Here is a 16615-nt window from a genome sequence, read left to right as displayed (position 1 = left end):
TACAGAGTGTGAAGTTTGAATTTTACAGATTAGTGGATAGTGGTCATTGTTGAGTGGATCATCAAGAGCTGTCCACTGAATACAAGGAAAGAGGATCAGAGACCAGATAGATCTATTAAGGAGACTGTTCCTGCTGGAAGATGGATATAAGTTGGTGAACCAGTATTTAGGACGTTAAATTTTGCCTGTCAATGAGCATTTAAATGAGTTGTCCTCGTTAATCTGCATTGGGGGAGCCCCATAATGGATGGTGTCCACCGAAGTCATCCAATAAACAGAAAGGGGTTGGCAACTGCTCTCTTCAAGTTCACGAATAGTACAAGGCTGACTGGGTGGCAGATAGATTGAAACAAGTGTTATGGTGACTCCAATTGCTATTCGCGTAGCAACAGCTTCAATAGAGGTTTGCAAAGGAATATGCCTGGAAGGGACTCGTGAATCTATGAGAATAGCAACCCCACTGTGAGCTTTATTTGTAACCGGTCTATCTTGTGGGAAAAAGAGTATAATTTTTGATCAATAGAGATACCCAAGGAGTTAAATATGTTTACTGTAAACAGATGCCAACTGGACTATGACATTTAATTATTTCCTGGATGTCATCAATATTGCTGCAAAAGCCTCTGCAATTCCACTGGACTACGTTGTTCATTGTTTAGATTTAGATGAAGCAGCTGAGTCTGTGTTTTTTTAAAAGTCTGTTTGATGCGGTCACTTTTAATTTTATCTCTTTTTGGGAAAATTGGTCTCGTGTCTATTTCATCTTCTGGATGGATCTCCAGAATGGTTTCTGCTTCATCTTGACTGGGAATTTCATTGGTATTCATAAGGATGGAGCTAACAGGATCTGGCTTCTCTGCTTGAATAGGTTTTACAGGAGCTGCATGGGCAGCAGGTGGTATGGTGACTGGTGTGTTGTTAGCCCTGCTTGAAATATGTTGCTTTGACAATTGTGGTACAGAAAAGAGCAAAGATTGAGCCCATTCAGAAATGGAGATATCTGGTGGAATTGATGTATCAGTTTGGACTGATACTGAATTAAACTTTTTAGAGGTTCAGCATATGTGCATCTAGGTATCTGTAGTTGTAATTGCTTTTTTTTGCTTCTGTGAATGAGACTTTCTTTTCCATTTTATATTTCTGTATTTTTTCCTCATATTTCCATTGTTCACAGTTTTTAGAAAAAGCTGGATGGTTGTCTTCACAGTTAGGGAAGGCGGGCATTACAATCAGCTTGGGAATGCTCTTTTGATCCACAGTTAGGACATACGGAGTCATCTTGACAGACTGTTTGTGAGCAGAATTTCTGACACTTGTAACATCTTATTAGGTTCGAAATATATGGAAAAATGCGACAATGCAAATACCTTGCTTTCACTGATGAAGGTAAGTTGGGTGAGCTGAATGCTAGTATTATGCTGCGGGTTGGAAAGAGTTTGCCATTTTTTTCATCATAATTCGTTTTGCCTGTGTAACTTTTCTGATCCCGCAGTTCCTGAACAATTTCTTCCTCTGAGATATTCATTAGGTCCCATTCAGAAATTACGCTTTTGGATGTATTGAGTGTGGCATGTGGGAACACCTTAAACGGAACTCACCAAATAAGGTGAGTCCGAGTAGAGACTCAGTGTTTGGAGTTGGTGGTCTCAAACAAGCATGTCGCCAGATTTCAGTCGTCGTACCGTTTTCGGGGAACCAGCTATGCTCTCTTGACTTTTTTTTTTTTTTTTTTTTTTTTTTTTATAAAAACCCCAAACACGAGAGTTATTAGAACTTATAGTACTTAGTACCATGCTTGGGTTGGAGGTTGAGAAGATGAAAGAAGATATTTGTTGACGTTAGACTTGAACTTCTGTTGAGTGTAATTTTCAAGAAAGACATATGAAGAAAGGTTGTTCCAGAAAATGGCAGCTGAATGAATAAATGAGGAAGATGAAAAGTTGGTTCTGTGAATTTGAAGTTGGACTAAATGGATGTCGGCTGGTGGTGGCACGTGTTCGGATGTTTTGAAAGAGAGAGAGAGAGAGAGGGAATTATAGAAGCCAATTCAGAAGAACAGTGCCCATGGAAGCATCTGCAGAAAAGTCCTTCAGCAGAAACAGTACATCTATGAGACAGCGAGTGGAGAGACTCTGTTAAAGAGGAGTCATTAATTAACCTAACTGCCCTCTTCGGAATGGAATCTAGAAGCCTGAGAGAGGTTTTGGGAGCACCACCCCAGATGTGGGAACAATATTCAATGGTAGGGCGGATTTGCAATTTGTACAGAGTGAACAGCTGTTTGGAAGAAAAGTAATGCCGAGAGAGAAAGAGAAAACCAAGTTTTTTAGATGCAGAAGAAGCAATATTTGTAATGTGCTTGTGCTAAGAGAGATTAGAAGTCAGGGTAATCCCCAAAAGAGATATATCATTATGCCTAGAAATCGGAGTTTCACCAAAGATAAGCATAGGAGCAGAAGAATCCTTCTTGTGAGATATCAGTTTTAGGATTGAAATCAACTAAGTTGTCTTTGCCCCACTGGAGAATTACCTGGAGTTTGGCATTTTAGGAATTGGTAGCGGATATTCGAGAAGTTAAAGCTGATTGAACAGGGAAAAGTTTCTCAAAATAGAAAGTGGAATGCAATGTGCTATCATCAGCAAAACTATGGATAGGATTTCCAGTCAATAGAAGAAGGTCATTAATATACAAGAGGAAAAAAGTGCAGGGAAAGAACCGAAACTTGGGGGACACCAGTTTTAGGGGAGAAGTGAGAAGACAGTAACCAATTACAAAAAACAGTTGGCAGACCATAAGATGGAAGCTTGTTTAGAAGACCTTTATGCCAAACACAATCAAAAGCCTTTGAGATTTCAAGAGCAACTGCTTGTGTTTCATTGAACTTTTCCATTGAATTTGTCCATAAATAGGTAACGTATGCTAGAATATCACCAGTGAATCAACACTGATGGAATTCGTAGCGGTGACTGTTGATCAGGAAGGTTTCTAGGTAGTTTAAGAGTTTGCAGTTAATTGATTTCTATATTACTTTAGAAAGGGCACATGTAATTGCAATGTGATGATAATTGGATGGGAGGGATTTGTCACCCTTTTTAGGAACTGGCTGGATATCAGCAAATTTCCAAGCAGAAGGAAAAACACCTTTGGAATAAGAAAGTGAAAAAAGGCAGCAAAGAACAGGAGTAAGTTCAGGAGCACAGGTATTAGCATTGGCACATGATGCAAGAAAGCAAGCTAATATATAGCATCAGCCAGAACCCCCCCCCCCACACACACTTCTCATTTCACTCATTCAACCGCTCCAAATGTTTGTCTAGTTCTGCCTTGAATCTGTTTAAGCTAGAAACTTCTACGATAGATGGAAGCCTGTTCCAGCAATCAACCACCCACTGGCTAAAGGCAAACTTCCACACATCTATCCTACATCTGTCTTTTCTCAATTTGAATTTATGCCCTCTCGGGTGATTACTGTGAGCAAGAGGAAGAATCCCATCAGCATTGAACATGCTCAAACCATTCAAGGCTTTATACATCTCAATCAGATCACCTCACAGGTGTCTAAGTCTTCAGCCACTATAATATGCAAAACTTAAGCCTTTCTTCGTAAGAGCAACCCTTTGTTCCATTCACTAATCTTGTTGCCTTTGTCTGTACTAGTTCCAACAGCTCTACATCCTTTTTAAAATGAGGCCTCCAGTCCTGTATACAGAACTCAAAGTGTGGCCTGACCACCGCCTTATACAAGGGGATAATCACCTCCTTATCCCTGCTAGAAAAATTACTGTATATCATTGACAAGACACCATGAGCTACTCTTGCAGACTGTCTGCACTGCTCAGAAAACTTCATATCAGCCTGCACAATTACCCCAATGTCCTTTTTGTTCTCTGCCACTGTCAGTGTAGTACCACAGAGTTGATACGTTACTCTGGGGTTACTGCTTCCCATACGCAGTACTTTATATTTGTCAATGTTAAACTTCAGTTTCCACCTCTCAGCCCATCTGCTCAACTTTTCTAGATCCTTTTGCAGCAGTGTACTGTCATTAGTGTCCTTAACAACCCTGCCAATCTTCGTATCATCTACAAACTTGGACATTAAGTTTGATATACCATCATTAGTATCATTAATGAATACAGAAAATAACAATGGACCCAACACTGAACCCTGGGGGACTCCACTAATAACATTAGTCCACAAAGAGCAGTGTCCATTGATTACCACTCTCTGTCTTCTCCCACTCAACCATCCCTTTATCCATAGCATCAATTTGCCTCCAATGCTACACTGCCCCAATTTGTGCAACAGTCTTCCATGTGAAACAGTATCAAAAGCCTTTCTAAGATCCAAATATATGATATCAAAATTATTCTTTGCATCCAGTTGCTTTGTGACTACATTATAGTATCCAATCAAATTGGTCAGACAAGACTTATCCTTAACAAACCCATGCTGTGTCCGAGCACAACTGAAGTCTCGTCTAGATGATCCTGCAATGCTTCTTTAACCAGTGCCTCCATTAATTTCCCTGGAACAGAAGTTAAACTAACAGGTCTGTAATTACCTGTGTCTCTCTCTTTGTCCTCCTTTGTGGATTGGGGTCACATTTGCACATTTATCACATTTTGAGAACAAGTGGAGAAATACCATCAGGACCTGTAACTTTCATAGTATCAAGATTCATCAAAATTCTTCTGACATCCTTTTGACGGAAGACAGAGTCAGCAGATTTGTTAATGACAGTAAAGACAGTATGCTATTGCAACAGGATCTAGAAAAGTTAGGCAGATGGGCTGAGATGTGGCAACTGAAGTTTAACTTTAACAAATGCAAAGTACTGCATATTAGTACCAGTAATGCAACAGATATGTACCAACTGTGTGGTACTACATTTGGGGAAGTGGAGAATGAAGAAGAATTGGGGGTAATTGTGCAGATGGGCTGTAAGAGCTGGTCATCCCTTTGTACAAGACAATGGTCAGGCCACACCTTTAGTACTGCAATTACCAGAGCTGGAGTCCTCACCTTAGGAAGGATGTAGAGTTGGAAGGAGTACAAAGAACCGCAACAAGATTGTTGAGAGGAACAAAGGGGTGCTCTTACCAAGAAAGGCTTCAGTTCCGCAAGTTGCAGCATCTGGTGACTACACACCTGCAAGGTGATCTGATTGAGATGTATAAGGCCTTGAATGGGTTGAGCAGGCTCAATACTGATGGGATCTTCTGCTTGCTCAGATTATGAACCTGAGGGACCATTGATTCAAATTGAGGAAAGACAGTTGCAGAATAAATGTGCGAAAGTTTGCCTTTAGGCAGCAGGTGGTTGATTGATAGTTTAAATAAATTTAAGGCTGGACTAGACAAACATTTGGAGTGACCGGTGAAATGGGTGGCTGATGCTGCATAAACTTGCTTTCTTGCATTATATGCTTTCTTATTAGCATCAGTTGAGGTATATTATGCAAGCTTACACAGTATCAGCCAAAAAAACAAAACAAAAAAACACCTTCCCATTTCACCCATTCATTCACTCCAAAACTTTGTTCCTTGAATCTTTAAGCTGTCTACTTCCACAATGTCAGATGGAAGTTTGTTCCAGCAATCAACCACCCACCGTCTTTCCTCAATTTGAATTTATGTTCCCTCAGGTGTGTAAGCTGAGCAAGTGGAAGAACCCCATCAGCATTCAGCTTGCTCAACTCATTAAAGACCTTGTAAACCTTAATCAGATCACCTTGCAGATGCTGCAATTTGCAGAACTTAAGCTGTTTTTGGTAAGAGCAACCCTTTTTTCCACTCACCAATCTCATTGCCCCCTCTCTGTACTTGTTATAGCAGCTCCACATCCTGCCTAAAATGAGGCCTCCAGATCTGTATGCAGTACTCAAAGGTGACCATTGCCTTATACAAGGGGATAATCACCACTTATTTCTGATAGCAAAGATGATGTAACATCTTTGATGATATATCAGGCTTAATGATATTTATGATGCTTAATGTTATTAATGATATATCAGGCTTAATGTCTAAGTTTACAGATAATACAAATGTTGGCAGTGTGGTTAAATACTCATCTAAATAAGCTCTGGCTACTTGGCTAAAATGAAGTGAAGTGCTGTCGTGGGTGAGCCATATACAACATTGGAAAGCAAAGGAACTTCATCTAGTAAATTATGTAAAATATTTCTAAAAAAATTGGAATAGAATTCTTTGGTTAATCCTTCAGGCATAACAAAAGGGCTGATTATGCAGTCGGTAATAATTCCTGCCCATACATTAATACAAAATCATTGCTGGTGACTTTACTGGATGATGGCATGCAGACTCCCTTTTGTACAGTCATGAGTGGTGTGAAAACTTATCATGCCATTTCTTGTGAAGGAATCCTCATCAGAAAAAGCGTATGTCAAAAAAAGAGGATCATTGTATGTATCAAATAAAAAAGCTTCTTGTTGTTGAAAATCAACTTTAGGAATGTCTTGTAATCTTTGAATGAAATATGAATAAGGCTATTATTTCCATAAAATTATCTACATGTTGCATGTCCTATGCCATCTGCTATTCATATTCTTTAGTTGCTGTTACCTGGATATTCCTCCATAAGATTCAGGACCTACTTCTGTAACCTAACAGTTCCAGTACAGATTGATCTACTACTATGTGGTAAATCAATCGGTACTGGTGGCTAGACACTTTGCTTAGGCAAATACTTAGACATGCATGGCTTAATCTTTGAGACAAACATATGACTACTGGCAGCATCAACCAGGTAGCAATCGCAGCAGCCACCAAAGAATCGTTTCCAACTGTGTTGCAGTCAAGGTGCGCCAAGTCCAGCACACTCAGTATACAGAGTCTTAACAAAACCTCACAATGAGGAGCAGTTCACCTCGACTTCACTACATTCTCCAACTTGTGGTGCAGAAGAAATCTTGGTGCTCGGTCACAGAGGCAGTCAACTCAATAAATGAAAATTCGAACCCAGAATACTGCCCGATCAGTGCTTCGGCCAAAACAGGCGACCAACTGCTGTGTGGAGCAATGGGCACTGCTTCGCAAAGGGAATGAGAGCCACAGAGGAGAGGTGAAAAACATGGCGAGGGGGACACAGTCTGCTGCACTTTATCAGAGCCAATGAGCTATTATAACTGAGCGACTACAGTCACAAATATTCCACCATTCATTTCGTATAGTTCTCTTATAGGTATCTTCACCCTTCACTTCACAGCACAGGTAGCTGCAGACTTGTCCCTCTTTGGCTGTTTTTTAGGAGGCTAGACAGGAGAGGAGTGGAGGGAGGAGGAATTATGCTTTTAGTTAAGAAGCACACAGAATTTAAGGCAGTGCCTTCAGTTGACGGATGTGGCCAGTGTAATGTTGTTGTGTCAGTTTGGTGTCATATAAGTATTGAGAAAACAAAATTGAGAGTGTATTATAGACCAAATGAATGTGATGAGTATGGTGAACAACTATACAGATAATTAGACAGGGCTAGAATATCAGAATACCTTCTAATCGGCAATTTTAACTTTCTAGATATTAACTGAAACCTGTAGATTGGTCACTCACACAGTAGTAGCAAGGTTTTTGGATTTATTGGATGATTTTCTTCTACAGCAGCATGATAGAGAAGTAATGAAAGAAAGCAATACTGTTGATCTGATTATCAGCAGGAACAGTTAATGCATTAAGAATCTGTAAATAAAGGAACAAGGTGGCAGTGATCAATATACTGATGTGGGATTTAATTAAAGATGTAACTACTGCAAAAAAATAGGTAAGGTCTTTTGTTTTTGTAAAGGTGAGTACAATGATCTCAGAGAGTTTTTAAAATCTATTCAGTGGGACCAACTAAAAATGTTACCAACAGTAAATTCTAAATGGGAAACATTCAAGGAATCCAACTGTTGAAGCTAACAGGCTTTTTATACTAATCTAGAGATGCTATTGAACACTGAAACCTAAATGGATGTCAGATGAACTGATGAGATTAATGACAGAGAATAAAGATGTATTGGATGCTCAAATTATCAGGAGATACAGAAAACTACAGTAGACATAAGCTAGTCCACAATCATGTCAAAGTGTGTTCAGCAAGCTAAGGCAGATTATGAGAAGTCTCAGGCAAAGAAAAGTAGCAATGACTTCTTTACTTGTGTAAACAAGAAAGAAGGGATTAATCAAATTAATCTTCTAGATATGAATGGTTTAACTGTTGATGATCCAGCTCAAGCTTCTTACAAACTGAATACACATTTTTGCATATACGTTCACACATAAGAGCAATTTTTTTAGGGATGGGGCTGCCAGAAGTATATCAAATTTGCAGGAACCTAAAGGATTTTAGATTACCTGGCAGGAAAGAGGAAGAGAAATTGTTGAAGTTAAACATAAGGAAGGCACCTGGTGTGGATGGGATCTATTTAGTTATATTAAGGGAGGTAGCAGAGGAAGTAAGCAAACCCTTAGCCATAATTATGAAGCATCCTTGGCTTCAGCGTAGGTCTCTATGGACTGGAGTTGTGCAAATGTATCCCCAATTCATAAAGAGAGATCAAAGGGTGAATGAGTAATTACACACTTGTAATTTTGGCTTATGTTTCTGGAAATATAATGGAGTAACTGATTAAAAAAGTAATTCATGACCATCTACACAGGAATGCAGTTGTAAAACACATCTGAACTTCCCGTGTTGTTCATTACTAGAAGAAATGTTGTTACAGGTTTGGAGGAACAAGAAGTAGCTCGAATTACTAATGTGGTGATCCCACATGTGCTTATTCATTATCTTGTCTCTTGCCTCCACCACTTATTTTGCAATAAAACAAGTCTTATCATCTTAGCTTTCAAATTCAAATCATCAATTGAATTGAATTGAATTCAAATCATCTTAGAACCTTTTTGATCAGACTTAGTGCCTGGCATTTGTGAACGGTATTTCATAAGTTTTGGAATGAATTATACATGCATAAATAACTCACATAAACATGGATAAAAACACTTCCCAAGGGTGTATGCCAGTAGGAGGTATCTGACCAACCACCACACAATCCAGAAATGTTACCCTGTATCTTTGAAGTGTTTGAGAAACACTAATTCAAAAGTTTTTAGGTTTAAATTGGATGATGACATCGAGGATGTCAGTCATCTGAAATTCTGAAATTCTGCAGTAGCTACCAAACTTTTTCTGTACACAGATCACATCATCATCATCGCTATCCTAACAGCTACTTGTACCTCACTTCCTGAGCAATAAGCTCATCTGCACTTTATTCCTCTATCCTATCAATTTTAATCTTTTGATCCTTAGCCATATCTTCCGTAGGATAAATCAAACATTGAGGATATGTTACTGCTCCTGCCTAGAATTCAATTAAAATTTAAAATTCAAAGGCAAACTTCTATAAATTGTGATCCTTGTTCCAGACAAATTAAAAACTCTAAACATTAAAATTCATCAATATATTTTTGTATTTTATACTTTTTAAAACATTTTCTTTTTATACAACTATAAACTCTAAAATCAATATAAAACTCTAAACAATAAAATTCATCAATATATTTTTGTATTTTGTACTTTTTTCAATATTTCCTTTTTATACAACAGAAAATCAGTAAACTCCAATTCCGGCTAAATCTCAATTTCATAAAAACACTCTTTACATATATACAAATTTTTACATTTGCCTAATCCTGCTTACTTCTCTAGCGAACTCAGCAAAAGCTTCATTCCATTCTCTATCCTTAAACAAATCACTCCAGGTGTATGAGTCAGAGCCAATCTGCCTAATTAACATATTCCTTGGTATATCATATCTTACACACTGCCTTAAAATATGTTCTGCATCCTTTACCATCCCACAAATACACACATTGGATTTTCTTCTACCAAGCTCTACCAGACTTTCCTTTAACCCACATCCAGTTATTAACATTGTTTGGAACATTCCTAGACTAGACCATGATGAAATCTCTTTCATAGTTTTCAGCCCAGGCAGAAAGGCAAAGGTAACATGCCCCTTAGCAAAACCACTCCATCTTTCCTGCCATATACAATCTATATCTTGCTGTAACATTTTCTTTTCTACTTTCAAATCGTGTCTTCCATACTTTCTTCCCTACAAGATTTTATTCCCATAAGTTCTATTCTCTTATTATTCTTAATTGCATATTCCATTGTCCTTTTAAGTATAATCAGATCCACTGGTTCCTTTCGTGCAGTAATTTGCAGAGTATCATTTGAAATGGTTCTGCAAGACCGTTTTTTTTTTTTTTTTGTAGTTGTTGGCGCTTCGGCTTCTGTGGCCATAGTGCACCTCCCAAGGTTTTTTGCAATACTTTGATCCAAGCCCGAGGCGGGATTCGAACCCGCGACCTTTGGGTTGCCAGGCAGGCACTTTACCCACCCGGCTAGCCCGGTCGGCCTGCAAGACCGTGTCACTGCCAGAAGGCCCAATCTCTGTGCTGAAATAAGACTTCTTTTAACGGAGCTATTAGTCACTATGTCCCCAAGCCCCACATGTATATGTCACAATTGGTAGAAATATAACATTTATAGAGGAGGTCTAAGGACTTGCCTTTCACTCCCCATTCTACCCTTGTGACTTTCCTAATTTTTAAATAAATCATCCTTCCTTTATCTCTAAATTTCTGCATGTGAGGCAAAAAAGATGTCCTTTCATCCACAAACTCCTAGGTACCTGACCTAGGAGTTTATGTGGATCTGTACACAGATCACAAAGGCTAATGACTATTTGTGTTTGTTATTGGCATTTAGCATTAGTTGAAGCATACGATGCAAGAAAGCAAGTTTATATAGCATCAGCCAAAAAAAACCCTTTCCCATTTCACCCATCCGATCACTCCAAATGTTTGTCTAGTTCAGCCTTAAATTTATTTATGCTATCAACTTCTACAACAACAACAGATGGAAGTCTGTTCCAGCAATGAACTACCCACTGGCTAAAGGCAAACTTCCACACATCTATTCTACAACTGTCTTTCCTCAATTTGAATCTATGCCCCCCCCTCCCCCCGTCAGGCGATTAATCTGGGCAAGAGGCAGAATTCCTCAGCATTGAGCTTGCTCAAACCATTCAAGGCCTTATACACCTCAATCAGATCACCTCACAGGTGCCTAGTCTCCAGATGCTGCAACTTGCAGAACTTAAACCTCTCTTGGTAAGAGCATCGCTTTGTTCCTCTCACCAGTCTTACTGCCCTTCTCTGTACTTGTTCTAGCAACTCTACATCCTTTTACACAATGAATTTATAATTACAGCTGTAACTTATTACAAAAGTAATTTTTTATTTATTTTATACCTCTTTTTCACAATGGAAATTGACTTAGCATGACCCTAGTTAAACGATCAGCAGTTATAACCACTATACTAACTGTGATGACTGGCAGCTTTCTTCACACTAAGATTCAAAATAAAAATACCTATCTGTGTTAATATCAAATGTATCACGGTACATAGATGCCAGAAAGAAAAAAAAATACATAGCTCTAACAGAAAGTGAAAACATTTTTTCTCTATGAGTTACAGCCAACAAAGCACACGACACAGTTTTTAATGGAGCAGTCAATTCCTGGGATGACGTTGGGGGATTATATTTACAATGACTATAAAAATATAATTTCATGAATAACCTATCAATTAGTACCATACACACAAACACACACACATACCTTTTTCTTTTCTTCCTTTAAAACAGGCCAAAATGTGTGTAATAATACAGATCCAGACAGAACAGCTCCCACAATAACAAGCATCCACTGAAGCCATTCAACTTGAATTGCCCAAAGAATCTACAAAAATCACAGAACATTATTTTTGAAATATATATATATATTCAAAATTATATATGATAGTCCAAAAAAAAAAAAAAAAAAAAAAAAAAAAAAGGTATACAAAATAAAAAAAAATTGTTTATTACTTTTTTTTTTTTTTTTTTAAATACTGTACTTTGCATTTAGAAAATATAATTTGAATATGTACCTACCATTTGATTTACAATTGTATGCCATGTTGAATTAAACTGGTAATTTAAACAGTTTGTAAATAACACAGCATAATATAACATAAAGTCATAACACATACATATTTTATGAATAATGTCTGAAGTTTGATTAACAACATAGTTGTTAATAGCATTTAATCTAATTTTAATCTAATGTTAATAACAAAATAGCATTTAATCAGTAGCTGAGATAATGGACTGGTGCAGGTGTAGTACTCAACAAAATGCTCTCAAACACCCCTACAAAAAGGGAATTGTACAAGCCAACAGTTGGCATGCTTGGATGGGAAATTATGGGCCCCTAGTGTTCACTGAATGTGTGCATCCAGTTATGGTGACCATCTTCTTCGGCTACCAATGCAGTGTCAAGACCAATGTTCGAGAGCTCCAATGGTGTTGGACCAGTTCAACCAGCACTCCAGCAAGTTCTCCACTCTACCACGGATGCAAAACTTGCTCCTCTCAGTCCAACATGTGGGATATCATGAAATGGGCTGTTCAGTACAGAATCCAGTACTATAAAATACTTGGCAAACTGTAGGATGCATTGGTTGGCATGGATTACCAAACCTGCAGACAACCTCCAGCATGTTACTGCTTCCCTTATGGAGTTCATGCCAATATGTATTCAGGTCATGCTGTGCACTAAAGGTGGCACAATTACTAGGAAGGGAATATTGAAAATAAAAAGGTAATTTATAGTTAGTATAAGATTTGTATTTGGCTCTCACATTTTTTTTCCCCTCCAGAATTCATAATGACCAATGAAAACTGAATTCCTAGAGGCCAAGGGTCACTACAGATAACCAAAACGGTCAACTTCAAAAATGCAAAAGTGAGATATTCTATAGTGTTTATCTTCACTATTGATAGAGTCTCCTCAATATCAATACTAAAGTCTCCTTTAGTGTCTCCTTGTTTAACATGGAGCACAAACGAATCAGAAGAGAATCACTTAACACTTTGGAACCAAAGTTCTAAGATAGCTTTAGTCCAATACAAGACTCCAGCACCAATGAGAGGACAAGAAAAAAAAAAAAAATGTCTGCCAGGGGCAAAAGTTGATGAGGTTGTTGAGCAGATATGTTTTAATGGCACAAAGTGATATTGTTGTACACATCGGCACTAATGACATTAAGAGTAGGAGATAAGCGGAATTACTTTAGGGTTAAAATTTGAAAGTGTCTGCAATTCTGCCCAGATGTGATAGGAGGGAGTATATGATGAAAACCTTGTCAAGCAATTTGCGCATGGATAGATTGTGCAAGGCTCACGGGGTAGAATTATTCTCAATGTGGTCTGTGCTTCTTAACAGGAAAGATTGTTTCTACAGGGATGGGATACAGTTAAATAGAAAGAGTGCAAGAATATTTGATGATGCTATTGAGGCAGTGTTAGGTGGGTAGGAAAACTGCTAGCTTGGGGTGAGAGATTCACAGACCAACAAGATTAATGGTAGCCACCACAGGCAGAGGTTAAAGTGATTTTTGCACTGCTTCTATTGGAATGAGCAGCAGCCTGGAAAGTGGGGTACTGGGGATTTCAAGGGCTACTGGGAGTCACCATGGAACAAGTAAATACATGGGTTGTGTTAGGGAAACTAAAAGTAAGAATAGGTGTTTGTATACTTGCATGTACACCAATGCTAGAAGTATAGTAGATAAATTTGATGAATTTGCAGTGCTGGTCAAGACATCAAAAGTGGATATTGTTGGGATATCAGAGACTTGGTGCCACATGGATATAAGCAGTGCAGAATTGGAATTTAGGGAGTGCAATGTGTACAGAAAGGATAGACAGGACAAGAAAGGAGGAGGGGTTATGCTGTTAGTTAAACATAAAATCTAAGGAAGTGCATCCAATTGACCTTGGCAGACAATGCAATGTTGAGTCAGTGTGGTGTGACATAAGCACTGGAAAAGGGAAAATGAGAGTAGGTGTGTGTTATAGGCCTAATGAATCTGATGGGATTAATGAGCAATTGTGCGGAGAAACAGAGTAAGTCAGTAAATAAGAATGTCCTGTCCTGTCTGTACTTGTTAACAGGAGAGACTGCTTCTAAAGGGATGGGAAGAATAGAAAGGGTGCAAGAATGTTTGCTGATGCTATCGAGGCAGTGTTAGGTGGGTCGGAAAACTGCTAGATTGGGGGGGGGATACAAAGACTAATAGATTAACAGTAGCCACTGGCAGAGGTGAAAGTGATTCTTGCACTGCTTCTATTGGAATGAGCAGCAGCCTGGAAAATAAGATGCGGGATATTTCAGAGACTGCTGGGAATCATTGGGGTACAAGAAAACACATGGGTTGTGTTAGGATAGCTAAGAAAAAGAACAGCTGCATATATACTTGCGTGTACACCAATGCTAGGAGTTTAGTAAATAAATTTTAGGAATTTGAGGTATTGCTCAAAACATCGAAGGCAGATATTGTTGGGATTTCAGAAACGTGGTGTCACACAGATATAAGGAATGCAGAACTGGAATTTGGGGAGTACAATGTCTACAGAAAGGATAGACAGGATAGGAAGGGAGGAGGGGTTATGCTATTAGTTAAGAAATACATAAAATCCAAGGAAGTGAAGCCAGTTGACATCGTCGGACAGTGCAGTGTCGAGTCAGTTTGGTGTGACCTAAGCATTGGGAGATCAAAATTGAGAGTAGGAGTGTGCTATAGAGGCCTAATGATTCTGATGAGTACATCTGGTGAGTATGGGCATGGCACACCCAGGGTCCTGAGCTGGATATCATCATTCTTTTTCTTGGTAATTCCCTTTTACTTCTGACCCTTGTTCTCTCTCTCTCTCTCTCTCTCTCTCTCTCTCTCTCTCTCTCTCTCTCTCTCTCTCTCTCTCTCTCTCAGGGTTAAAAAAAAATTTTTTTTTGGCTGATGAAGTATAAGCCTTAGGCTTCCTTGCACCATATGGCTAATGATAATAAGAATAGTAATAAGAAACTGTACAGAGAAATAGAGTGGGCCAGTAAATCAGAGAGTCTTATAATGGGGGAATTTAATTTCCCGAATATTGCCTGGAATTTGGGGGCTGGTCACTCACACACTAGCAAGGCTTTTGTGAATTTATTGGATGATTGTTTTCTACATCAGCATGTTCGGGAGGCAACTAGAGGGAGTAATACTCTTGATTTGATTATCAGTAGTGATTCTTCATGCATTAAGAATCTGCAGATAAATGAACCACTAGTTGGCAGTGATCAGAGTGTGTTGAAGTGGGATTTACTCAAAGAGGTAACTACCATTAGGGGTAAAGGGAAGGGTTATTGCTTTCGTAAAGGCAACTACGATGGACTGAGACAGTATTTAAATTCTATACAGTGGGACCAAATGATGATGTTACCAACAGCAAATTCAAAATGGGAAGCATTCAAAGAACTTATCTTGGAAGCTACTAGGCTTTACATACCAACTAAGAAATATTGTTCAAGGTTTAGGCCTAAATGGATGTCAGATGACATAAGGCAGAGAAGAAAAATGCATGGGATATATACAAATTAACACGTGACACAGAAGCCTATGGTAGATAAAAGTTGATTTGTAACCAAGTTACAAAGGAGGTTAGGCAGCCGAAGGCAGATTACAAGAAATCCTTGGCAAGGGATGCAAAGAAAAACAGCAAAGAGATCTTTACTTATGTAAACTCTAGAAGGAAGGGGATGAAGCACATTGGTCCACTTGATATCGATGGGTCAACTGTTGATGATCCTACTCAGGTAGCTAACAAACTAAGTGAATATTTTGCATCGACATTCACACATGAGGAGTTATTCAGCGAGGGGAATGCCAGAGGTGTATTCAACTCTGGCAGTAAGCTAGAGAATCTTGTAATCTCTGAGAGTCAAGTGGAGGAGAAATTGTTGAAGATAAACACAAGAAAGGCACCCGGGGTGGATGGGATCTATCCAGTTATATTAAAGGAGGCAGCAAAGGAAGTAAGCAAACCCTTAGCCATAATTATGAGAGCTTCCTTGGACTCAAGGGAGGTACCCATGGACTGGAGATGTGCAAATGTGACCCCAATTCACAAAGGAGGATCAAAGGCTGACACAAGTAATTATAGACCTGTGAGTTTAACTTCTGTTCCCGGAAAATTAATGGAGGCACTGGTTAAAGAAGCACTGCAGGATCATCTAGACAAGACTTCAGTTAGAGCTCGGACACACCATGGTTTTATTAAGGGTAAGTCTTGCCTGACCAATTTGATTGGATACTATGATGCAGTCACAAAAGAACTGGATGCAGCGAATAACTTTGATATTATATACTTGGATCTTAGAAAGGCTTTTGATACTGTCGCACATGGAAGACTGCTGCACAAATTGGAGCAGTGTGGCATTGGAGGCAAATTGCTGCTATGGATAAAGGGTTGGTTGAGGGGGAGAAGACAGAGAGTGGTAATCAATGGACACTGCTCATCGTGGAGTAATGTTATTAGTGGAGTCCCTCAGGGTTCAGTATTGGGTCCATTATTGTTTTCTGTATTTATAAATGATATTGATGATGGTATATCAAGCTTAATGTCCAAGTTTGCAGACGATACGTAGGTTGGCAGGGTTGCCAAGGACACTACTGACAGT

General features: G+C 38.8%; 1 protein-coding gene across 1 annotated transcript in view; it reads right to left on the bottom strand.

Annotated features, from left to right (window-relative positions):
- LOC150087063 (protein YIPF1) overlaps nucleotides 1–16615 on the bottom strand; it is a 111140-nt gene that overhangs the window by 18890 nt on the left and 75635 nt on the right. Inside the window, exon 7 of the mRNA XM_090372362.1 lies at nucleotides 11693–11812. Coding sequence (XP_090228488.1) covers nucleotides 11693–11812 — 120 coding nt within the window. The remainder of the gene's footprint in view (nucleotides 1–11692; nucleotides 11813–16615) is intronic.

This window comes from Mastigoproctus giganteus, chromosome 4, assembly GCF_048544385.1.
Source record: "Mastigoproctus giganteus isolate SK-2022 chromosome 4, ASM4854438v1, whole genome shotgun sequence".
NCBI classification, from domain to species: Eukaryota; Metazoa; Arthropoda; class Arachnida; order Uropygi; family Thelyphonidae; genus Mastigoproctus; species Mastigoproctus giganteus.
This window is presented reverse-complemented; position numbering and strand designations above follow the sequence as displayed.